The 25439-nt window shown below is 40.1% G+C and overlaps 1 protein-coding gene across 3 annotated transcripts in view; it reads left to right on the top strand.

Moving 5' to 3' along the window:
• Csde1 (cold shock domain containing E1) overlaps positions 1–25439 on the top strand; it is a 44073-nt gene that overhangs the window by 16872 nt on the left and 1762 nt on the right. Inside the window, exons 3-18 of one of the 3 annotated variants that reach the window (XM_090334079.1) lie at positions 3655–3853; positions 4622–4731; positions 5136–5228; positions 5840–5937; positions 9753–9834; positions 10762–10890; positions 10986–11111; positions 12390–12602; positions 13324–13464; positions 13551–13715; positions 15658–15765; positions 17109–17284; positions 18452–18564; positions 20452–20571; positions 23018–23196; positions 24378–24541. In XM_090334079.1, coding sequence (XP_090190205.1) covers positions 3655–3853; positions 4622–4731; positions 5136–5228; positions 5840–5937; positions 9753–9834; positions 10762–10890; positions 10986–11111; positions 12390–12602; positions 13324–13464; positions 13551–13715; positions 15658–15765; positions 17109–17284; positions 18452–18564; positions 20452–20571; positions 23018–23196; positions 24378–24541 — 2216 coding nt within the window. The remainder of the gene's footprint in view (positions 1–3654; positions 3854–4621; positions 4732–5135; positions 5229–5839; positions 5938–9752; positions 9835–10761; positions 10891–10985; positions 11112–12389; positions 12603–13323; positions 13465–13550; positions 13716–15657; positions 15766–17108; positions 17285–18451; positions 18565–20451; positions 20572–23017; positions 23197–24377; positions 24542–25439) is intronic. The other 2 variants (XM_090334081.1, XM_090334080.1) reach the window with 2 other exon arrangements.

Below are 25439 nucleotides of genomic sequence, written 5' to 3'. Positions count from 1 at the left end.
GGACTTTAGTGCCTGGGCTGGCTTTGATCTCAGCCTCCTGAGTAGCTAGGATTACAGGCATGAGCAAACTACACCCAGCTTATTTTTCTTTTGGAAACATTTTAATGTTCAATGAAAGATCTTCAAACAAAATTCATTTATTTGTCCTTTGATAATTCAATGAATTATCAAAGCTAGGGACTAGCTTTGAGCAAAAAAAGAAAAGAAACTAGCCTATGTTTATATTCTGAGTAGTTTTCCATATTACTTAAGTTTTTTAATACACTGATAAGAGTCTGTGAGCTTCCATTAATGATTTCCTTCCTTTTCTGCCAACAGCATTTTTAAATTTTATTTATATTTTGTGCCAGAACTAGGGCATGAATTCAGGGTCTCAGGCTCTCATTAGTCCTTCTACTCTATAAGCCTTCCAACTTTTTTGCTGGTAAATTGGAGATAAAGAGTCTCAGATTTATCTGGCCCAGCTTTAGTCCTCAGATCTCCAATCTCCTGCTGAGGAGGTAGGAATATTGATGTGAGCCTCTGTTTCCTGGCAGATAATCTTTTTTTGTTGTTGATTATGGGGCTTGAACTCAGGGCCTGCATCACTGTCCCTGAGCTCTTCACCTCAAGACTACAGCTGCCCTCACTCTGGAACCACAGGGCCATTCTGGGTCTCTGGTGACTAATTAGAGATAAGTCTCATGGACTTTTTTAGTGCTGGGGCTAGCTTTGAACCGAGATCCTCAAATCTCAGCCTCCTCAGTATCAGGATTACAAGTGTGATACATTGCTTGCCCAGCTCATTTTTTTCTTAATGAGATTGAATGACTAACTAGTACTTTGTTCTTTTTGGTCATGGGGTTTGAACTCTGGGCCTGGGCACTGTCCCTGAGCTCTTGAACTCAAGGCCACTGGTCTACCACTTTAAGCCACAGTACCACTTCCAGTTTTCTGGTAGTTAATTGGAGATGAGTCTCATGTGCCTGGGATGGCTTTGAACCTCAATCCTCAGATCTCAGCCTCCTGGGTAGCTAGTATTAATAGGCACGTGCCACCAGCGCTGGGTGTGCTTAGTTATCAGTTTCTTTGTTTTGTCTGAGGAGAAAAGTTTAGCTAGATTCCTAATTTATATGACCACTTGATTGGGCATATTTGAATTATAATATCTTGAGAGCAAACATGAAAAGTCTATGCTGTCAGCCTATTATGGAGTCTACAGTTTCTTCAGAACACACCTGGATAGTAGAAGATGTGAGTATTTGAAGTGCCAATCCCAGGAGAGTGAGGCCACTGCTGCAAATCCATAGTAAATGTCAAGACTAATTTTATCTCCAGGAAACCATGTGGTTTTGTTACTTACTTCTCACATTCCTTTGGATTATCTTCTTGTACCTTATTTTATAGGGAGACCAGTAATGGAGAATTACATTTCTATATAAAGTTGTTGGGTTTCCCTCTACCAACTACCAAAGTCCTTGTGGCCTTTTAAAAATTGACCATATCATGGGTAGAAATTGACATATTTGAAAGTATCTTTCCATTTCACTTTTAGTGCTAATGCTTTGTATTTCTTACATAATATAAATCTGAAATATATTTTGTTAAACTGGCCTAATCTAAAAAGGTATAAAGATTGAATACCACATGTGTGTTAAATTGTTGTTTTAATAGTTATAAACCTTATACTATGTTACCACAGCTATTTGAGATGGCGAGCGTATTTACTATGTCACCAGCTTCCCAGCCCCCTTCTGCAGCCCCTCCTTCGCTTTCTTTACCTTTATCTTCATCTTCTACCTCATCCGGGACTAAAAAACAAAAGAAGACCCCCACGTATCAGAGATCTGTAAGTCAGGAAAGCAGTTGATCCCAGTGTGTCTTGCTTGTGTTGAGAGCATGACTTAAGGCCACTCAATCTGATCAAAATGTCCTTTAGAACTAACGTGTATGACTTCCCTGCGAATTTTATTTCACCTAGACTTTTTCTTGGAAGGGGATGATCCTGAGGCTTAAACTCAGGGCCTGGGCACTGTCCTTGGACCCTTTGGGGTGGGGGGGCTCAAGGCTAGCACTCTGCCACTTGAGCCACAGCACCACTTCTGGCTTTTTCTGTTTATGTGTTTCATAGGAATTGAACCCAGGGCTTTGTGCATGCTAGGTGAGCACTCTGCCACTCAGCTACCCTCCGGGCCCCTCACCTAGAACCGTTTAAGATCTTGCTGTTCCAAATATGCCCAAGAGAAGGATGCACTGATATCACCTTCACACTTACTAGATAGAAATCAAGGATCTCAAAGCCCTTCTTTCACTAAATTTGATTTTGTATTTTAGTCAGATTGCCATGTAAATAAGTTTGAGAAGCCCTGGGTTACAGCCCATGCTGTGGAGGTTAGATGTTCTTGGTTTGTATACCATTTGATTTTGGCAAGTTATTTAGCCTCTCTGTTGTTTCCTCATTAGTAAAATGGAGATGGTGTAAGATTACCTGGGCTTCTGTGACAAAGGAATTGTTCTGTGTCCAACAACAGTGGCTAACATGAAAGAATTAACCACTTAGCAATGCGATAGTTTAGATTTGTCAAATTGACTGTCCCATATCCCTTTAAAGTACTCATTATTTGGTTCATCTTTCTAAAGTTTGGCCATAGCTTTTTTTTCCTAGTGAAAAGTCATTTTATTGACAGCAATTGCCTAGTGTTTCGGTTAAATGAAACACTTAGAAATCAAACGGCAGTGCAAGGACCAGACCTAAAGGATTACAGAGACTTAGAGGTGCTAGTATTGTAGTAAATCATTCACCAAACCCTTGCTAAGGATTTTGTTCTATTGTATGTTTCATTTAAATTCAGAAAACGATTCTTTTAGTAGGTAAGGTGCAATATCCAAGATGATAGTATTGAACTTAAATTTAAATAGCTGTTTTTTCACTAAAGGTTGTTTTTTTCTGCTTTACCAGATCTTATAAAGTGATCATAGAAATAAATAACTTTAGAGATTTTCTCTGGAAATTTCTCTGGAAATTGAAAAGTTTCTAGTAGGCAAAAGGTCTTTAAATGTATTTGTGAAATGATTAAATGTGATTAGATGAGCTTTTGTTGTCTTGGAGGATTTTGTTTGCAAGTTTTCTAGCTCACCATTTCAGATTGTGTTCTTAGGGGCCTAAAAATTCATTACAATTTCCTAGCTTGAATTAAATATTGTGGAGAAGTTTGTTTTATTGTGTTACTCTCTACTAACCTCTTACCTTCAGGATGCACGACTTACCAATGATGTTAAGGTGTCTAAGTTTGACAATGTGTTAAGTGTGCTAAGGAAGAGTGTCGATTTTGGGGGACCATCTCTTGAATAACCTTTCTTCAGTGATTGCTGTTTTTATAACTTGTAATTAACATAAAGGCAGCTTTTACTAATACAATTGCTTTACCTTAACATACTCCAAAAATTCTATTTTGTCTGGTAAGTGAAAATTCTAACATAAATGAGGACAGTCTCTAAAATAGTTTGTTTCCTCTGAATCAGTATTCAGTTTTGTATTTTTCTTTTCTTTTTCTTTTTTTTCTTTTTTGCTTCTTTATAGTGAAGATTTAGTGATTTGTTAACCAGACTTAGTATTCTGTGGAGACATGGACAGATCTGTATATATAGATTGAGTTCTTTTTATTTTTAAAACAGATGAGCTTTGATCCAAACCTTCTCCACAACAATGGACACAATGGGTACCCCAATGGTACTTCAGCAGCACTGCGTGAAACTGGGGTTATTGAAAAACTGTTAACCTCTTATGGATTTATTCAGTGTTCAGAACGTCAAGCTAGACTTTTCTTCCACTGTTCACAATATAATGGCAACCTGCAGGACCTAAAAGTAGGAGGTAATCTGTCATTTTTCTCTAAAATTTGTCTTGTGTGTCATCTTGGTCATGCGAGTGCTGTCCTAAAGTGTTTTAAGAAATAATTTGGCCGTTTTAGTTGTACCAATTACTGACATATGTATGTATGGCAGAATTCTAATATCTATTATGATGGTGTCTTTTGAGTTGTGAAACACTAATTGACTAAAAGATAACTATTTTTACAGTAGAAGCTTAGAAATTTTAAAGGACTAGTTAATGGGGTGTCTATTTTTCAAAAACACCTTGGGGAGAGGAATTACAATAGTGACTGACATAGTATTTGGTGTAGTAAATGCTCTCGGCTCATTGACCTTTATTGTGGTTAAATCATCCTAGCAGTCCTGTTTGTTGAGACTTAATTCTCCTTTTACAGATAAGGAAACTGAAGTACAGAGAGGTTAAAAGAGAAACTTGCCAGGGTTAGGGGGTTTTGTTTGTTTTTGCCTCGTGTGTAGTATGTGTTAATTCCTTAAAACTAAGACTTAATTTGTGGCTCTCAGTGTGAAGCAGTGGTTCTGAAACATTCTGTAATTCTAAGGAAGTCTTCTTAGTTTCTGAACTTGATCCCTTGTGCTTGTCTTTGCATAGGTCTGGAGTTAGTTTGCATTTCTATAAACCCTAGGTAATGTCAGGGATCCACATTAAGAACCTCTGGTCTCAGGAGACTCAGTTGCCAGCTTAAATAGAGCTTGGAAGACACCCTTTTGCAAATACTAGTCCAACAATATAACGTGTTCTTTATTTTAGATGATGTTGAATTTGAAGTATCATCTGACCGGCGGACTGGAAAACCCATTGCTATTAAACTGGTGAAGATAAAACCAGAAAGCCACCCCGAAGAACGAATGAATGGACAAGTTAGTGTCTTTGATGCTTTGTGTGTTCCTAGGGCCCTGCATTTGCATCTTTCACATTAGCAAAGGAATATTCCCCCCTCCCCATCTCCTCAGTTTGCACGGAAGAACGCTATAGTGTGTATAAAGATTACTAGTTTAAAATTACATCAGAAGCACTGGCATTTCTTGACCTGAAGTAAAAATAGGGTCAAGACTCAATTCGGGTTTTTGCACAGAACCTTCCATCTGTGCTTACAGGCTATTTGTGTACTGTAGGTTTGGAACTTGGCAGCTTGGCATCCTCTCGTGGATCATGTTGAATGCATCCCTGTGTGTAGGATAGAGGATATTAAGTTCAGTTTATATTGCTCAGTGCTGCTCCTGAAATGATTAGCAATGGAAATTTTTTTTTTTTTGACTGGTAGGTTGTGTGCGCTGTTCCTCACAACTTAGAGAGTAAATCTCCAGCTGCCCCGGGTCAGAGTCCAACAGGGAGTGTATGCTACGAACGTAATGGGGTAAACTTGTGTATTTTTCTTAAACCTTTGCCTGATCCACCATGTGGTCTATAAGCGTACGTTAAATTCAAAGTAGAACACATAAGCAAGTTGCTAAAATCAATTTTAAATTTGGTTTCTAAGAGGCTTCAAGTGCAGCATATTTTTTTAAATTTTTGTTTTTTGTTTGTTTTTTAAAAGAAAAAACATCCATAGGACTTCCAAGTTTGCTAGCTTGCCCAAGTGTGACCTTAGTTAGACATTAAGGTAAAATGCTCCTTTAAATCACCTTTTTAGGGATATGGGAGAGAGTTATTTCTGGTTCCTTTTAAACACTAACTCCAGCCTTTTTGTTTGGAATGCCTTTATATAAAAATTGTCCTTTTAAAATGTAACTAACTGCAGTCTCTGGGCAAACGCTTTTTGAAGTTGGATTGCTGCTCAGCTGTGGACTCACAGAAGTCATCAGCACCATGGAGGGGAAGTGTGTTCATATGAATAAAACAACTTGTCATAAAACATAAAATTAAGAAGTTTGGCTTTACACTGCCAGTAGAAGTTGTTAAGTAAATCACAGTATACAGTGCAAGTACATCCTGCCAGGATAGTAATGGCCACCTGTTCCTTCACAGGAGGTGTTCTACCTGACCTACACCCCTGAAGATGTAGACGGGAATGTTCAGCTGGAGACAGGAGATAAAATAAACTTTGTAATTGATAACAATAAACAGTAAGTTCCTTTCAGATTCTTCCTACCTAAGCGATTTTTATGTTCTTACATTAAGGAATTTGAAGTGAGATTAGAACCTACCAAGCAGATTTGGATCGCTTCATGAGCTCTTATTCGTCACCTGAGGATTTGAGGGTCTGTAAACTACTCACAGCTGTTCAAGTGATCAGTGAAGATGTTAGAAAAGTAGCAGTGTTTTTTAAGTTTTAAAAGGATAATGAAACTTCACTAGGGGAAGCATTGTGGATGGAGTAAGTATTGTGGCATATTTAGGGAAATGGCTTAAACTTGGACTTGGTAGAGTTGATTGTCTTTGTAGGAACTATTCCATGCTCATAGCAGTCTGAACAACTAAGAACTAGATTGTATCAATATGTAGGCTTTGGGTAGTGGTGTAGAGTAGACTTCAGGAAAGTAGGATCTCTAGATCAGAGGTAATCTAGCAGTATAATTGAGGGTTTTGAAAGGTGAGGGCCTAATGCAGACTGGCCAAGGACAATGGTCTAGAGAGAACAATTACTGAGCTTACTATAGCCACTTAGGTGTTGTTGACATTAAGAATCCCCAAGGCTATTTTGTTTCTGTTATTGTTCTTTTTTGTTTTTGCCCACCCTAGTAGGGCAGGGGTATGGACAGGGAAGTTAGAGGAAGAAGTAGTTCATGTGGAAAAAGATGTCAGGATGGGAATGTCTATAGTGATGAGAGAAAGCAGTAAGACTCATAAACCACTGATCAGTGAGACAGACAGCTATAGATCATTAGCATAAACAAGCTAATTGGAGGGCCAGGAGTGTGGCCTAGTAGTAGAGAGCTTCTCTAGCATGCACAGAGCCCTGGTTCAATTCCTTGGTACTACATATGCAGAAAAGGCTGGAGGTGATGCTGTGGCTAAAGTAGTTAGAAAGCACTGAGAAAGCTCAAGGAGAGTGCTCAGATCCTGAGTTCAAGCCCCCAGATCTGGCACAAAATTAAAAGTTAATTGGAATGAAAATCCAGGGGTTTTTGAGAAACTAAAGAAGCGAGAGAGCTGGGAGTTTGGCCTAGTGGTAAAGTGCTTGCCTAGCATACTTGAAGACCCGGGTCAATTCCTTAGTACCACATGCATAGAAAAGCCAGAAATGGTGCTGTGGCTCAAATGCTCGAACACGAGCCAAAAGCTCAAGGACAGTGCTCAGGCCCTGAGTTCAGGCCCTAGAACTGGCCAAAAAAAAAGAAGAAGAAGAAACAGCAAGAAGAGAAGGAAGTAAAGTTAGGAAGATGGAGCTGGTCTTAGAAGGCCTGTAAGGCAGAAGTATTAATAATTTAAAGCCACACTGGGATACATAGTATAACTGTCTCAAAACAAAAACAGGAACTGCAGCTCTACTCACATAGGCCTGCCATATAAGATGCTGAGTGATACCATCATCCCAGGAAAACAGACAAGTTAGAAATTTCTAGGCATGCAATTTTCACCAGCATGTGGAAAGAAAAATCCAAGAATCTATACAGTATTATGTACCTTGAATCATACTTCTTAGACTGCTGAAAAAAAAGTGAGTTGTGGGTATTAGCTTCAGCCTGAAGGCCAAAACATATACTTTGAAATAGGAAACAAAGGGATAGAACGTGCAGTTGAGGAGGGAGCCACTTTAGGGACTTGACATATGTCAAGCATTTATGCTACTATAGACATTAGTCCATAATGTTCACAACAAGGGAATTATCTTAAGTTTTAGAAGTAGAGCTGTGGTTCAAGTATAGTGCCAACCTTGATTGAAAAATCCAAGTCCCAGTACCAGCATACACAAAAAATTACCTAAACTTACTCCTGTAGTATGAAGTGTAAATATTACAAATTTACTTACCTAATTCACACAGTATTTGAATAGCAAATATTTACATCATTGCAGTAAGTTACAAAGACCTATTAGGGTTTTTCTGGAGGGTTGTTAGTCTAAGTCCATTTGTCAGTGAAGATTTTAGAAAAATAAGTAGTCTATCACTTTTTAACAATACCAGGCCGGGCACAGTGGCTCATGCCTGTAATTCTAGCTACTCCAGATGCTGAGATCTGAGGATCACAGTTCAAAGCCAGCCCAGCCACTAAAGAACTATGAGACTCTTATCTCCAGTTAACCACTAGAAAATGGGAAGTGGGGCTGTCTGTTGGGGGGAGGGTGGTAGCCTTGAGCTGTGAAGAGCTGAGGGACAGTGCCCAGGCTCGTAGTTCAAGTCCCATGACCACAAAAAGAACAAAACAATACCAACAGCACTCTGTGTCTTTAACCAGTTGTGCTATCCGTAAAACAAAATTCATTTTATTTTGTGGTTGTCCAAAGAGTAGATGTATGACATGTTTCTTTACTAGGTTTCTGTTCTCTACCAGTTCTAGCTTTTTCTGTAGCATCACTTACCACTTCTAGCTTTTTCTGTGTATGTGGTACCAAGGAATCAAACCTAGGGCTTCATATATGCTAGGCAAGCACTCTACCACCAGGACACACTCCCAGCTCAGCTTTTTTTAAATGATGTTTAATCCAAAATAGTTACTGATGTAGATACTACGTTTAGCATTCATAGATAACAGATAGAGATCTTCTTTTATGTTCCTCTGTCACCAGAACCTTATTAGTTCACAGCATACACTATGCAAATGTGTGTTCACTTAATATTCTAAAGTTATTGTTTGTCATCTATGGTAGTATTTACGTATTTGTTTTGGTTCTTTTGTTTAAATATAAAAGTAGAGTTGAAGATCTTAGAATAGAGATAAAACAAGCAGGAAAATCTACCTGGATGTCTGTGGCTCATGCCCTCATGTTTGAGGCCCTTCCAGACAGAAAAGTAGTTAAGAATCTTTTGCAAACCATAACTGGGCACAGTGGCGACCTGTCATCTCATCCTATCTGGAAGGTTAAGACCAGGAGGATTGGAATTCTGGGCCAGCCTGGGAAGAAATGGAAACTTCACCTTCATGAAGAGAAAGGGAAGCTAGACTTGGTGTATACACCTGTGGTCCCAGCAAATCACAGTCTAGGCCTGAGCCCAGGCAAGTAGCAACAACTTGTCCCAAAATAACGAGTGAGGGCCTGGGAGTGTAGCCTAGTGGTAGAGTGCTCTTCTTAGCATGCACAAAGCCCTAGGTTCAATTCCTCAGTATAACATATATACAAAAGGCTAGAAATGGCACTGTGGATCAAGTGGCAGAGCACTATCCTTAAGCAAAAAGTTTCCAAGGACAGGGCCCAGGCCCTGAATTCAAGCCCCAAGATTGGCACAAAACCAACCAAACAAAAACCAGTGAAAATCAGGTGTTGGGGCGTGGCTCAACAGTAATGCATTTTCATACGTTCACAGCCCGAGTTCAAACAGTACTGCCAAGAAACAAAAAGTCAGATACCTGTGGCTCACCCCTGTAGCTACTCAGGAGGCTGAGGATCATATTTTGAAGCCAGCCTGAACAAAAAAGTTCCTTTGAGACTCTTACCTCCAAGTAGCCCCTCAAAAACCCAAATGGTGTTGTGGCTCAAGTGGTACAGTGCTAGCCTTGAGTACAGTAGGAACACACAGGGACAGCACCCAAGCCAAGCCTTTGAGTTCAAGCCCAACAATCTACATAAAAAGGAAAATACAAAAACTTACCAGTACAGGAATAAATTGATACAGTATGGAGGGCAAGTTTAAAAAGCTAAGGAAGTCCTTTGTTTATATGTCAAAAAAAATAATCTAGTTTTTACTATCCTCATCATTCATAACAGCCATAAATTGTTAACTTCTCTCTTTGGTGTTCTCCTGTTATTTGTTTATTTATTTATTTATTTATTTTTCTCTAGCACTGGTGCTGTAAGTGCTCGAAACATTATGCTGTTGAAAAAGAAACAAGCCCGCTGTCAGGGAGTAGTTTGTGCCATGAAGGTAAGTACCAACAAATTTGATTTTTTTTTGGCAGGGGGGGGAGGTTTTGTTGTTTTTACTCCTTTAGGCCTTATATTTCAAATCCAAATGTGTTGTTGTTCTTTTAATTTTTTTATTGTAATGTATTGAGGGGTTACAGTTACATTCACCAGATAGTAGGTGCGTTACTTCTTACACATTGATACCCCTTCTCATGTTTTTTTCCCCATTTCTCTCCCCCCTCCTCCTTAATGAATTTTATTTTATTTTTGCTAGTTCTGGGGCTTAAACTCATGGCCTGAGCACTGTCCTTGGACTTTCTCAAGGTTAGAGCTCTACCACTTGGGCCACTGCATCACTTTTCCCTTTTTTTTTTTTTTTCCTATGTATGTGGTACCAAGGAACTGAACCCTGGTCTTTGTGCATGCTCAGCAAGCACTCTACCAAAAGCCAAACTCTTGGCCCTTTCCTGTCTTCTATTTTGAAAACAAAATTTTAGTCTTAACCTCAAAACTAACCTCTTTAAAATTCCTTGATTGCATAGAACTCAGGGTCTGGGAACTGTCCATGAGCCTTTTTGCTTAAGGCTAGTACTTTGACACTTTGAGCTCTGCTTCTGGTTTTCTAGTGGTTAATTGGAGTCTCATACTTTCCTACCTAGGCTAGCATCTGTTCCCACCTAGGTAGGCTAGCTTCAAAACCATGATCTTCAGATCACAGCCTCCTGAGTAGCTAGGACTAAACGCTTAAGTCTCTAGCACCTAGTTCTCTGTTCTTTTAAATGAGTTTTTCATTAATCCTAATAGTTGACTATACCATCTTATAATTTCATAATAGTTGACTATACCATCTTATAATATAATTTCATGAAGTTTATTGATTTTTAACTTGTAATCATAAATGAATACATTGAATGCTAATACTGTTCTTGGGTTTATTCCACTGTAGGAGGCATTTGGCTTTATTGAAAGAGGTGATGTTGTAAAAGAGATATTCTTTCACTATAGTGAATTTAAAGGTGACCTAGAAACCTTACAGCCTGGAGATGATGTGGAATTCACAATCAAGGACAGAAATGTAAGATAGTTTACTAACAATATCTTTGGCTGTTTATTATTAGTTGCATTTTTAGGAAACACATAAAATAATGTGGTCCACCCCTTCTGGTTTAGGGTAAAGAAGTTGCTACAGATGTCAGACTATTGCCTCAAGGAACAGTCATTTTTGAAGACATCAGTATTGAACATTTTGAAGGAACTGTAACCAAAGTTATCCCAAAAGTACCCAGTAAAAACCAGGTAAGTTGTCATTCTGCATTATCTATCAGTATATCCTTCTGCATCATTAATATAATCAGACTAATGTAGGGTGATATATTGAAACTTTACTCCATTTGATTGATATAATTTTATAAGCATGTTGTTTTTAGTTTTTTTGTTTTTTACCCGTCCTGGGGCTTGAACTTGGGGGCCTGGACACTGTCCCTGAGCTCTTTGGCTCAAGGCTAGCACTCTCTTGAGCCACAGGGCCACTTTTCTGCTGGTTAATTGGAGAGAAGTCTCGGGGGCTTTAGTGCTTAGGCTTTGAACCACGATCCTCAGATATTGGCCTCTTGAGTAGCTAGGATTACAGGCATGAGCCACTGGTGCCCAGTGAGTTCCAGCTTTTCTGTGTATGTGGTTCTGAGAGCCACACTCCAGGCCCAATAAATGTCTTAATGTATCATTTTAGACTGAAACTAAGTGGTGACTATATTTGATTCTTAACTGCAAATGTAAGGCAAAAACAAGCCAGGTGTGGTGGCTCACACCTGTAATCCTAGCTACTCAGGAGGCTGAGAGCTGAGGATCAAGATTCAAAGCCAGCCCTGGGAACAAAAGGACCTCTAGAAAACTGGAAGTTGGGCTTGGCTCAAGTGTAGGGCAGTAGTCTTGAGCTGAAGAGCTCAGGGACAGTGCACTGTTGAGTTCAAGCCCCATGACCCACAAAAAATAAAGCAAGCAAGCAAGCAAGCAGAATCGGGCCGGGAGTTTGGCCTAGTGATATCGTGCTTGCCTAGCATGCACGAAGACCCAGGTTCAATTCCTTGGTACCACATACTTAGAAAAAGGCAGAAGTGGTGCTGAGGCTCAAGTGGTAGAGTTCTAGCCTTGAGAAAAATCCAAGGACAGTCCTCAGGCCCTGAGCGTAAGCCCAGGACTGGCCAAAAAAAAAGAGTAGCAATAAAGCAGTGTATGATAGATGAATGAAAATCTTAACTGAGTGATAGGAGGCCAGAGTAAGCCTTGGCTAAATAAATGACCTTACTAGAATAAACTGTGGTTTACAGATAAACATTTGTTTCTTTCTCCTTCTCTGAGGCCTTCCTTACCCTCATTCTTCCTTTTGTTGGAGATACAAGAAGTGCTTCTGCTTAGTGAAATCTCTTGCTTAGTGGTTATTTGGGATGCCTATCAAATTGGACTAGTGTTGTCGGTGCCTTTTCTTCCCTCGGAATTGAAGTAACTTCGGTTTGGTCTGTGTAGTTTGTTTTAAGAAGGATGAACAAGTCCAGTTAAAACTTTTTTTCTTTTCAGAATGACCCATTGCCAGGACGAATCAAAGTTGACTTTGTGATTCCTAAAGAACTTCCTTTTGGAGACAAAGATACAAAATCCAAGGTGACTCTGCTGGAAGGTGACCATGTCAGGTTTAATATTTCGACAGACCGACGTGACAAATTAGAACGAGCAACAAACATAGAAGTTCTTTCAAATACCTTTCAATTTACTAATGAAGCCAGAGAAATGGTAAGTATTATACTATTGAATTTGTATCTAACGTAGGGAGGGAATCAAGTTTTTAGGTTCAGATTTGTACTACTAAATTGAAAGCTTTTATAAACCAGTTGCCATCTTGAGGAGTTAGCTTGTTAAGTGCTAAGTGTCTGTCCCAGCCAGTTATCTTGGAAATAGATGTCAAAATGTTTCCAGAGGTAGCCAGGGTGTTGGTGGCTCATACCTGTAATTCTAGCTACTGAGGAGGTTGAAATCTGAGGATCATGGTTCAAAGCCAGCCTGGACACTAAAGAACATGAGATTCTTATCTATAATTCATTACTAGAAAAGAGGAAGTGGCCTTGAGGTGAAGAGCTCAGGGACAGAGCCCAGGCCCAAAGTTCAAGCCCCACAACTGACAAAAAAAAATTTTTTTTTTCAGAGGGGTGCTAGGAATGTGGCTTCGTGGCAGAATGCTTGCCTAGCATGCGTGAAGCCTTGGGTTTGATTTCTCAGTTCCACATACACAGAAAAAGATGGAAATGGCACTGTGGTATAATGCTAGCCTTGAGCAAAAGAAGCTCAGTGACAGTGCCTAGGCCAAATTCAAGCCCCATGACCCACAAAAAAAAAAAAAAGATTTGCATTCTGGTTGTTAAGGCCATCCTTATAAACAAGAAGGTCATTACAAATAAGAACTCAGATGTTGGTTTACTAAGTTTCACAGCTAGTGAGACTGTTCCTTTTTTTTCAGGGTGTGATTGCTGCCATGCGAGATGGTTTTGGCTTCATCAAGTGTGTGGACCGTGATGCTCGTATGTTCTTCCACTTCAGTGAAATTCTAGATGGAAACCAGCTCCATATTGCAGATGAAGTAGAGTTTACTGTGGTTCCTGTGAGTAGTGCTGGAGAGAAAGATCAGGGGGAGTTTATAATGTTTCCTTTGTCAGTTTAAAGTTAATTTTGTTTTCTCATTTGTAGGATATGCTCTCTGCCCAAAGAAATCATGCTGTTAGGATTAAAAAACTTCCCAAGGGCACGGTTTCATTTCATTCCCATTCAGATCATCGGTGTCTGGGCACTGTAGAAAAAGAAGCCACGTTTTCCAATCCAAAAACCACTAGTCCAAATAAGGGCAAAGAGAAGGTAAGTTGTACTTGTTGAGACTGCTTTTAGGATACTTTTGTTCTGCTGGTTACAGACACATTAAAATAGTATATTGTGTTGTTAAGAATTACCTGTAATGTTAAAATTGATCATTAATTAAATACTATCAGCATTAATCAGCACAAAGTTGCTTAGCTTTAGCAGCATTGATACTTCAGGTTTGTTAATTCTTTGCCATAGAAAATGGGGTCTTTAACAGTATTCCTGGTTTCTCCTTTGGCAACCTGTAATTTTTTCTGATGTTGCTAAATATCCTTTTGAGAGGTAAAAATCTACCCTGATTGGTACCCAAAGTATAGAGTACTTCTAAAAAGTAATCAAAACCCCCAATTGGGTGGATTGAGTGATCACATTTGAGCTCCACTATAGAAAAATCCACCGTATAGGAAGCAAAGATGTGTAAAATAGTTTCTACTCTCAAGGGTGAATTGAAAGCTTTATATGGAAATAAATAATTCATTTTTGGAGATACATTGTAAATGTATATGAGGACAGTGAAAAGCTGGGCACAGTGGCTCATCCTAACTACTCAGGAGGCTGAGATCTGATAACCATGGTTCAAAGTCAGCTTGGGCAAGAAAGGACCTGAGGCCCTTAATTTGCATTTAACCTGTAGAAAATGGGAAGTGAGGCTTGGCTCAAGGGTAGGGTGGTGGCCTTGAGCTGTAGAGCTCAGGGACAGGGCCCAAGCCTAGTTCGAGCCCCATGACCCGAGAGGGGGGGAGTGGAGAGGGAAGGAAGGAAGGAAAGAAAAGAGAAAGAAAAAAGAAAAGAAACGAAATTCAAAACTATTGACCCTAGGATATTGGGCAGGTGGGGTGGGGAGGAAAGGGGGGGCATGAGTGGGAGATCAGGATGGACTAAGAACACGTGACAATAGAGCAGTAAAGTTTTGCAAGCTGTTCTAGGGAGGGGGTAGGAGTAGGGAAGAAGATGGTTAGAATACATTGTAAACAGGGCATGAGAATGCTCAATGAAATACCACAACTAACACTTAAAAATTTGTGTGTGTGTGAGAGACCTAGTTGCTTAAACTAAGTAAGGGTTGGGTAAACTAATTTCACTCAAGGCTAGTATTCTGCCACTTGAGCCACAGCTTCACTTCTAGCTATTCTTTTGTATTTACTTGGAAACAACAGTCTCTCATGCCTTCCTGCCCCACTAGCTACAAACTATGATCCTCAGATCCTGGCCCTCCTGAGTAGCTAGGATTATAGGCAGGAGCCACCAGCACCCAGACTAAGTGAGGGAAAAGTAATTATATGAATGGTTCTGCCATAACCAATATGATGGTACAGAGTGCCTGATAAGTTGTATATGTTAATAAGTTCTTAAAGTTTACTGAAGGAGTATGAACTGTAGAAGAAAGTGAATTATCTCTGTATATGTAGGAGTTGAGAATGCCATCTGAAGCTTAGGAATGAAGTCAGATCAGTGTTGTGTGCATCACTCCATAGAAAAGTCACTGAACCCATAAAAATGTGACAATTTATGACAAGTTCTCATGGGTTGGGAAATTATTTGTTGACACTGCCAAACTCTGTATGTACAGTAGGTACTATCCCCTTTAATAATTTTCCCCCATCCCTTCCCTCAGTTTTCCTAGTTTTATAGACTATATGTTGATTTTTGTGGGTCATGGGGCTTGAACTTGACCTGGGCCCTGTCCCTGAGCTCTTCAGCTCAAGGCTTTGAGCCAAGCCCCACTTCCCATTTTCTAGAGGTTAATTGGAGATGAGTTAATTGGAGATCCTTTTGTGCCCAGGCTGGCTTTGAACCTAGATCCTTAGATCTCAGCCTCCTGATTAGGAAGGATTAGAGGCGTGAGCAACCCCGCCTGGCTATATGTTGAATCTTATTACTGCATTCTCTCCCATGGTTGCTTTGTTTGTCCTTGAATCTGTTTGTATTGTTTTCTCAGGAAGCTGAGGATGGCATCATTGCTTATGATGACTGTGGGGTGAGACTGACCATTGCTTTTCAAGCCAAGGATGTGGAAGGATCTACCTCTCCTCAAGTAGGAGATAAGGCAAGTTAATTTTGTTTCTTTTTAGTCATGAATAAATGATACTCCTGGACCTGCAGTTTGGCCTGGTGGTAGAGTGCTTGCCTAGTATGCACAAAGACCCGAGTTGGTACCACAAGGACCACTGCATAGAAAAAAGCCAGAAATGGTGCTGTGGCTCAAATGGTAGAGCTCCAGCCTTGAGAAAACGCAAGGATAGTGCGCAGGCCCTGAGCCCAGATCCAGGACTGTCAATAAATAAATAAATGATACTCAATTTTGATGAAGTTATTTTTGCACTTAAATCATTTTCCTTTTTAAAAGCAACTTACTCAGTTAAAACAATCTAGCAGCCAGGAGTTTAGCCTACTGGTAGAGTGCTTGCCTAGCATGCACAAAGATGGGGTTCGATTCCTCGGTACCACATACATAGAAAACAGCCAGAAGTGGTGTTTGCCAGTTCTGGGGCTTGAGCTCAGAGCCAAGGCCCTATGCTTGAATGTTCTCAAGGCTAGTATTCTAACATTTGAATCACCACTTTTGGCTTTTTCTTTGTATGTGTTAGCAAGGAATCAAACCCAGGGCTTCGTGCATGCTAGGTCAGCACTTTACCAGTGGACTTTCCCTAAAAGTTGTTTTCTGTTTTTTGTTTTAAGATTGTTTTTATTTAAGTCATTGTACAGAGAAGTTATCATTCAAATCTGTTTATGAGTACTATGCATCTTGATCGGTGTTACCCGTTTCATCATTGTCCCCAAAAATGTTTTTTTTTCTTTCTTTCTTTCTTTTTTTTTTTTCCCCTGTCCTGGGGCTTAAATTTAGGGCCTGAGCACTGTCCTGGGGCTTTTACCTCAAGGCTAGAGCTCTGCACCACTTCCAGTTTTTCTATATATGTGGTACTGCGGAATCCAGGGCTTCATGCATGCTAGGCAAGCATTCTACCCCTAGGCCGAACTCCTGGCCTTTTTTTTTTTTTTTAAAGAGATCTATTTAAGTATTGGATATGCCTAAATCCATTAGCTTAGATGAAATTAATATTGGTAAGGAAATTACTGAAATGTTACCAAAGCAAATCATACAAAAATGTTTACTGTTTATTTTTCTCATGCTGCATCTAATTTTCATGTAGCATTCCCTTGTGGAAATAAGACAATACCAAGAACACACTGGAGGGTAAAGCTTAGTCATTCATGAAATAGAAGTGTTAAGTCTATAATGAAAAGCTGTGATAAAACTCGTATATCAGAGTAATTAATTACTGGAGATCATGGAGTAAGAAGCATGGTCTGGAGTTTTCTTTACTCTCTTCAGTTAGGAAGCTTAGAGTGGCAGTGGTAATGATAATGTCATCTTTGTTTTTCTCACAGGTTGAATTTAGTATTAATGACAAACAGAGGCCTGGACAGCAGATTGCAACTTGTGTGCGACTTCTAGGTCGCAATTCTAACTCCAAAAGGCTCTTGGGTTATGTGGCAACTCTGAAAGATAATTTTGGATTCATTGAAACAGCCAATCATGATAAGGAGATCTTTTTCCATTACAGGTAAGGATCATCTTTTAGGTACTTGTCACTTACTATCCCTTCTTTATTCCATTTGAGTTTTTTTTTTTTTTTAATTAGTTTTTGTTTTGTTTCTGAGGGTTTTTTTTTTTAATTTGGTTGGTATAATGTTTGAAAGTCAGATTTCATATTGGTAAAATATGACACATATATGTACATGCGGACTGCCTCTCTTTAGAAAACATGTAGCCCAGTGGGGTACCAGTGGCTCACGCATGTAATCCTAGCTCCTCAGGAGGATGAGATCTAAGGATTGTGTTTCAAAGCCAGGCTGGGCATGAAAGTTCCTGAGACTCTTATCTCCAATTAATCACCAGTAAATGGGAAGTAGCACTGTGTTTCAAAGTGGCAGAGTGCTAGCCTTAAGCAAAAGAGCTCTGGGACAGCACCCAGTCTCTGAGTTCAAGCCCATGACCAACAAAAAAAAAGAAAAACTGTAGCCAGGAGATACAGAAAGGCCTGTGCCTTGAAGTATTGCTTCAATGAGAGAACTTCATTTTACTCTGAATGTTGCTGCCAGAGAGTTATATAGCATACATTTTATATACAGATGTACAGTATGGCATACTTATACATAGAGGTACAGTATAGCATACTGTTTGCAAGGGTGTCTTAGAACCACACAGTTCAGTTGTGAAACCAAGCCATGTTACTATGTATAATAAATTATATCAAGTGAGTTGACACTGTGGTGTCCTAGTTCATTATTTTGAATTTTGATTTGAGGTAAGTTGTACCTTTCCTTGTCACAGAATATTTTTAGGATATGGTGAATCAATATATATGAAATAATTCATGCCCAACCAGGGCATGAGTGTTATAACAAGAAATTAAAGAACTTTGTGTACCAGTAGTTGCTGGCTCATGCTTATAAAGTCCTATCTGCTCATGAGGGTGAGATGTGAGGATTGTGGTTCAAAGCCAGCCCAGGCAGGAAAGTCCAGGAGATTCTTATCTCCAGTTAATCACCAGAAAAACAAAAAAACAAAAAAACAAAAAACAGATGTAGTTCAAAGTAATAAAAGCACTAGCCTTGGGCAGAAGAGCTCAGGGAGAGTACCCAGGCTCCAAAAAAATAAGAATAAGCCAAACTATGTTTTACTGCTGATGTTCAGGCAAGGGCTTAAATGTCGTTTCCTTTTTCCTCAGTGAATTCTCTGGTGATGTCGATAGCCTGGAACTGGGGGACATGGTTGAATACAGCTTGTCCAAAGGCAAAGGCAGCAAAGTCAGTGCTGAGAAAGTAAACAAAACTCACTCAGGTAATGAATACTGTCTTCCTATTCAACCTGTGCTTTGAGTGGAAGATAAGGGTGGTGGATAAGAGGAAGATATAACCCAGTTCTGTGTTAGTCATTCTCAAATGTGAATCCCAGATATGTAGTGTAAGCTGTATACCCTACAACTACTGACATTGGAGGATCAGTGTTCTAAATATTTAGATTATTTGCATTAAATGTCTTTTTAAAAAATAACTCTGGCTAGGCCCAATGGCTCATGCCAGTAATCCTAGCTACTCAGGAGACTGAGATCTGAGGATCACGGTTCAAAGCCAGCCTGGGGAATGAAGACTGAGAGACTCTTATCTCCAACTAATCACTAGAAAACCAGAAGTGGTGCTGTGGCTCAAGGGGTAGGGTAGTAGCCTTGAGCTGAAGAGCTCAGGGGCAACACCCAGACCCACAGTTCAAGTCCCACAACCTACAAAAACAGATAAAATTAACTATGGGAGCTGGGAATTTGGCCTAGTTTTAGAGTGCTCACCTAGCATGCACGAAGACCCGAGTTCAATTCCTCGGTACCATATACATAGAAAAAGCCAAAAGTGGTGCTGTGGCTCAAGTAGTAGTATGAAGCCGGCTCAGGCCAAAAAGTCTGTGAAACTCTTAAGTTCAAATAATAAGTACTGGCTTAGTGTGAAAAGACTAGATAGTCCCCAGTCCCTGAGTTCAAAACCCCTAGACAGACACTAAAGTAAAATAAATATGCATACATACAATATGTAAGTGTTAAGGGGAGAAGCATTACCATAGTAAAGAACCTTAGAGAAATCTGCATCTAGTTGTGATGGCCTGGGGGCATAGCTCAGTCATAGTGCTTCCCTGAGGTTCTAATAGTGGCCTCCTCAAAGTAAATTCTCTACCGCTGAGCTCTGCTAGCCTAGCTCTAGGAAGTCTGTTTTTTGTTTATATTTATTTTCTTGTGCCAGAGGTGGAGCTGAGGACTTGGTGCTTGGACTTAGTGCTTGCCAAACAAGCACACTATTCCCCCAGCTACATCTTAATTTTTTAAAGACCTAAGTATTGACATTGATCTGTATTTCTCAAGACATAATCTTTGGGGGAGACTTGTTGAAATGATAGTTGAGATCGCTTTGATTCCACAGATGTATATGAGTTCTAGAGAGATGGAGTAGTGAGCAAGTCAAGACATTTTGCCTTCATTGAACAGTTTCTTTGGAAAGATAGTAATACAGGTTACAAATAAGTATTAAGATTGCTATATGTAAAACCAGAAAAGGGGGAGTAACAAGCCAAGTTTTATATTTGTATACCTGTTGGTTCCTCAACCAATCTGAGTTTGTGTAGTGACATCAAGCCAAGTTTATGTAGTAACATCAAGTATTTAAATGATAATGTAGAAATATTTAAGGTTAATGGGGTTTTGAGGGTGGATGCCCTATATATAAGAGGCAAAGACAGAAGTATCGTAAGTTCAAGGCTGGCCTGGGCTATTTAGTGAGTTCTTAAAAAATAAAAACCAGGCACCAGTGGCTCATGCCTGTAATCCTAGCTACTCAGAAGGCAAAGGGTTGAGGATCTCTGTCAAAGCCAACCTGGGCACAAAAGTCCTTGAGACTCATCTCCAATTAGCCAACAGAAAACTACAAGTGACGCTGTAGCTCAAAGTGGCAGAACACTACCCTTGAGCTGAAGAGCTCAGGGACAGTGCATAGGCCCAGAGTTCAAGCCCCATGACCAAATAAATAGCAGTATTTAAGTATTTTCTAATAATTACTCTAAAATAGTATATTACTCCTCCCATTTGAAGAATGGCAAATAGCTGGCCTGCGCCCTCTTTTTTCCCACTGTTGGAAAGGTTTGAAATAAAATTGTTGAGTAAAAGCTGTGTTTGCATTTGTTTTGCAGTAAATGGCATTACTGAGGAGGCCGACCCTACCATCTACTCTGGTAAAGTCATCCGCCCCCTGAGGGGTGTTGATCCAAGTCAGATTGAGTACCAAGGAATGATTGAGATTGTGGAGGAGGGTAAGACACAGCTGACTTCTACCTCTACTGATGAGCAGCCCGGGGTTTTATGGGATGGGGTTCATTGCAATTTAAGTTTCCTTAAAAACTGAATTAGGGGCAGGAAGTGTAGCCTAGTGGTAGAGTACTCGCCTAATATGCATGAAGCCCTGGGTTCGATTGCTCAGTACCACATACACAGCGGGAAGGAAATGGCTGAAAGTGAGGCAGTGGCTCATGAGGCAGAGGGCTACTAGCCTTGAGCAAAAAGTATGCAAGGACAGTGCCCAGGCCCTGAGTTTAAGCTCCAGTACTAACACAAAAAAACTTAGGAACAAATGACTATTTAGATGAGCATGTGATTGACATATGACCAACTAGGAGATAAGTACTCAACAAAATCTGCACTAGGGAGTCTAACTCCTATTTCCTTCATAGGGAACAGGAAGTATTAGTCCCTTCCTTATCTCTCCTACTTTAACATTATCTTTGAAAAATATTTAAATCCTTGTTTAAAAAATGTTTTTATATATACTCATTAAATACATATAATTTTGAATACTGATAATCAAACTTAAAAATCCTTCACTAATCTTTTATATTTATGATCATTCAATTATATAAGTACTTTTTAAGTGCTGTAAAATGTATGTGTCCTTTTATGGCTGTATGTCTGTGAAGATCCTTCTCAGTTCCAGGCCATGGCTCTCCTTTATCTACTTTCTGCTTTCCCTACCTTCAAGAATCCTCAGTTCTGGAGCCATCTCACTTACCACCCTTTGTGTGTATAACACAAGTCAATGCAGATAGAGCTAACACTGCATGGGTAAGGGAGCAGGATTACTCAGCGCTTGAGTAGATGAAAAGGTTTGACATTTGGGCCTGCAATTATGGCAAGTTAGACAAAAGCAAAAAGTAGAGTGGGACCTGTAATATGGAGGACAAAAATATCTTTGGTTCCTTCACCACATGAGGTTCTTAGGAATCTGTTCCTTCACAACCCCCTTCCTAAGTCTTTTTCATCCACACTCCACTCTACTTTTCAGCATTGGCTGAAGAGTATAGTCCAAAACAAGTATTTTGTGGGGAAAAAAAAAAGTTTAGGAGTGTACCTCAGTCATCAGTTTTCTGGGACCACTTATAGTTTCTTCACTTGATTATTTCCTTAGTGTATAACTTGAGACAAGCTCAGATCCTTCATCTTTAAAATAAGAATATTATTGTTAGCTTCAAAAAAATCATCAAAAATTCTGAGTCAGAGTCTTAGCTACTCAGGAGGCTGGGATCTGAGGATTGCCATTCAAATCCAGTCTTGTCAGGAAATTATTAGCCTTGGGCAAAAAAGCTAAGTGAGAGTATATGAGGACCTGAGTTTGAGCCCCAAGACCAGCACACACACAAATTCTGAGTCAATATGAATGTTCTTATTTTATTTTGTTTTATTTTTGCCAGTCCTGGTCTTGCTCTCAGGGCCTGAGCACTGTCCTTGGACTTTCTCAAGGTGAGAGCTCTACCACTTGAGCCTCAGCACCCTTTCCAGCTTTTTTCTATGTATGTGGTACCGAGGAATCGAACCCAGGTCTTTGTGTGTGCTAGGCAAGCACTCTACCACTAGGCCAAACTCCCAGCTGGAATGTTTTTATTTCTAACTGCTCTTCTGCATTACTTGGTTTGCTGGAATATCAAAGGGTTTTCTGGTATCTACATATTAAAAGAGAACTCATAACATAAATTGCCAAAATGGCTAAAAGTGGTTCCAGTTCTGATGCTTCCTTTTCTTGTTTTCTTAGTCAGTTGGGTTTCTCTAAATCTGAACTGATCAGTTGTAGCTCAAGTGGTAGAGCTCTAGTCTTGAGCATAGAGAGGCTCAGGGATAGAGCCCAGGCTCTAAGTTCAAGACCCAGGACTGGGGGGGGGGGGGGGGGGGAGATTGAGATTTGAGTCCAGTTGGGGAAAAGGCTAGCAAAACCCCATATCAACACATCACATAGATCCAACAATCTATTAGCCTACTATGTAAGAAGCATAGGTAGGAAGATCACAGTCCTGGTTAGCCCTAGGCAGAAATTTGAGACCCTGTGTGAGAAATGAAAGCAAAAGGAGCTGGAAGTGTGCCTCAAATGGTAAAGCACTTGCCTACCAAGTATGAAACCCAGAATTCAAACTCCTTCATACTTCCAAGTAGTAGAAAAGGCTATGAGCGAGTGCTGATGTGGAAGAAAGGATCCAGAGAATGAGGGATTTGGGATGACAAATGTTAAGAAGGTTAGATGTCAGATTTATTGGCATTGTTCTATCTGTGCCTGTCCAGTTCACCACAAAAATATTTTGCATTGGTTCTTCTTGGTAAATACTAGATGGTGGTGTGGATAAATGAACAAAGAAGGTACTAATGAGCTAACAAGTTATTTATTTCATGTCAGTATTATAAAGTACTAGCTTTCACCTTTTTGTCTTTCTCTTGCAGGGGATATGAAAGGTGAGGTCTATCCATTTGGCATAGTTGGGATGGCCAACAAAGGAGACTGCCTGCAGAAAGGGGAGAGTGTCAAATTCCAGTTGTGTGTTCTGGGTCAGAATGCACAGACTATGGCTTATAACATCACACCCTTGCGTAGGGCCACCGTGGAGTGTGTGAAAGATCAGGTGAGTATAGTGTTTGGATGGGTGGCATTCATTCCTTCTAGACTTAACGCTTCTCTGTGGATACCTAAAACCTTGAAATTTTATTCAGCCCGGTGGGAATCAACATTCACTGACTTTTTTCCCATTCAGACTTAATTCTTTTTGGGGTTTGTTTTTTGTTCATTTTGCCAGTCTCAGGGCTTGAACTCAGGGCTTAAGCACTGTCCTTGGGCTTTCTCAAGGCTAGAACTCTACCACGTGAGCTCCAGCACCACTTCCAGCTTTTTCTATGTATGTACTACCAAGGAATTGAACCCGAGTCTTGGTAGGTGCTAGGCAAACACTCTGCCACTAGGCTAAACTCCTGGCGCCTCCCCAAACGATTCTTATGTTTAATAGCTTCCTAGTGTTCTAGCTTAATTCATAATAACATGGGACAGGGCCACCTTCACTTGTCTCTGTCAAGCTTATGATATAACAAATGGCAAGAATTTCCAAAGTTTTTCTTTCCTGAAAAAATTTCCCATACAAACTAGAGCCACCAAAATTAGTATTGTGGTTTGAGTAGGGGTTGGGTAGGATTGTTTGCTTCTGGAGTTTGACTCAGGACATTGCATGCAGGTATAAGGCACCTTCTTTTTGCTTTAGTTATGATTAGCTAAGGTCTCCTGCTTTTTTTGCCATGGCCATCCTTGGATCAAATTTTTTTTTTTTTTTTTTTTTGCCAGTGCTGGCTGAACTCATGGCCTCAGCACTGTCCTTGGGCTTTCTCAAGGCTAGAGCTCTACCACTTGAGCCTCAGTACCACTTCCAGCTTTTTCCTATGTCTGTGGTACCGAGGAATCAAACCCTGGTCTTAGTGCATGCTAGGCAAGCACTTTAACCACTAGGCTAAACTCCCGCCCCAGACCAATATATTTCTACCTATGTTGCCCTAGTAGAGGCATGCACCATTACACATGACTTGTTGGAATATATTTTCACTAACTTTAACTTTTTGCTTAGACTGCTCTTGATCATCTTCCTCCCCATCTCTGCCTTCAAGTTGCTGGGTATAGGTGTGAGCCACTGAGCCCAACTGCTAATACTGTGATTTATAAATCTGGTTTGGACTAGGCATTGTGCTTTGTCTAATGTGAAGTGTTATTTTTTGTTTTGTCTGTGGTCTGTCCCTCCTTGTTACATGCTGTTTTGTTTTCCAGTTTGGCTTCATTAACTATGAAGTAGGAGATAGCAAGAAGCTCTTTTTCCATGTGAAAGAAGTTCAGGATGGCATTGAGCTACAGGCAGGAGACGAGGTGGAGTTCTCGGTGATTCTGAATCAGCGCACCGGCAAGTGCAGTGCCTGTAATGTCTGGAGAGTCTGGTGAGTTGCCTTTTATACTGTGATTGTATCGGTGGATTAGTATCCATCCTGGGCTATCTCTTAACTTCTCTAGTTTCTCTGTTGCCAGGTTAGTTTTTCTGAATGTAGTTCCTGTTCTTGTTTTTTTTTCTCTGCTCTTTACTAGATGATATTTAACTTTATGAAACCCATGATGCTAGTTCTATGTTTGCAAGATGTTAAATGTAAAAAAAAAATGCTGTTTATTAAAAATAATAACTATTAGCTCATTGAGTTCTTTACTTTTATCAAGCCGTTTATTTTCTAAGATACATGCTTCTTAAAACACCTTTATACTGTAGTTTTTTTTTTTTTTGCTTGGGGGGGAGGGAGGAGGCAGACCTGTGGTTTGAACTCAGGGCCTAGGCACTGTCCTTGGGCTTTCTCAAGGCTAAGTATCTACCACTTGAGTCACAGCCCTCATCCAACTTTTGCTGTGTGTGTGGTACTGAGGAATGGAATGAATCCGTGTCTTTGTGCATGCTAGACAAGCATTCTACCACTAGGCCAACTCCCGGCCCTGTTTCACTTTTCTAAGGTTTGCCACATCTATTACCATGTTTTATGTATCTGTGAAACTGGTCTTTCTGGTTGCAGACAATTTTAGGGTTGACCCTGGCAATAATGATTTTTGTTGCTCTTGCACAGTTAGAACTTTCTATTGGATAAGTATATATAACAAACTTGTCTAACTGGTCTTGCTAGCTGTCTAGATGAGACAAGAGTCATTAAAAGTGAGTCACAGAGGGCCAGGTGGTGCTGTGTCTCAGGTGTAGAGTGCTAGCCTTGAGAAAGCTCAAGACGGTGCCCAAGCCCTGACTTTAAGCTCCAGGACTGCCCCCCCCCCAAAAAAAAAAAAAGTGGCTCACGGGAGGAAACC

The sequence above is a fragment of the Megascapheus bottae genome, chromosome 6 (genome assembly GCF_031878675.1).
Source record: "Megascapheus bottae isolate mThoBot1 chromosome 6, mThoBot2.hap1, whole genome shotgun sequence".
NCBI classification, from domain to species: Eukaryota; Metazoa; Chordata; class Mammalia; order Rodentia; family Geomyidae; genus Megascapheus; species Megascapheus bottae.
The sequence above is the reverse complement of the archived record's forward strand: the minus strand, read 5'-3'. Positions and strand labels throughout refer to the sequence as shown.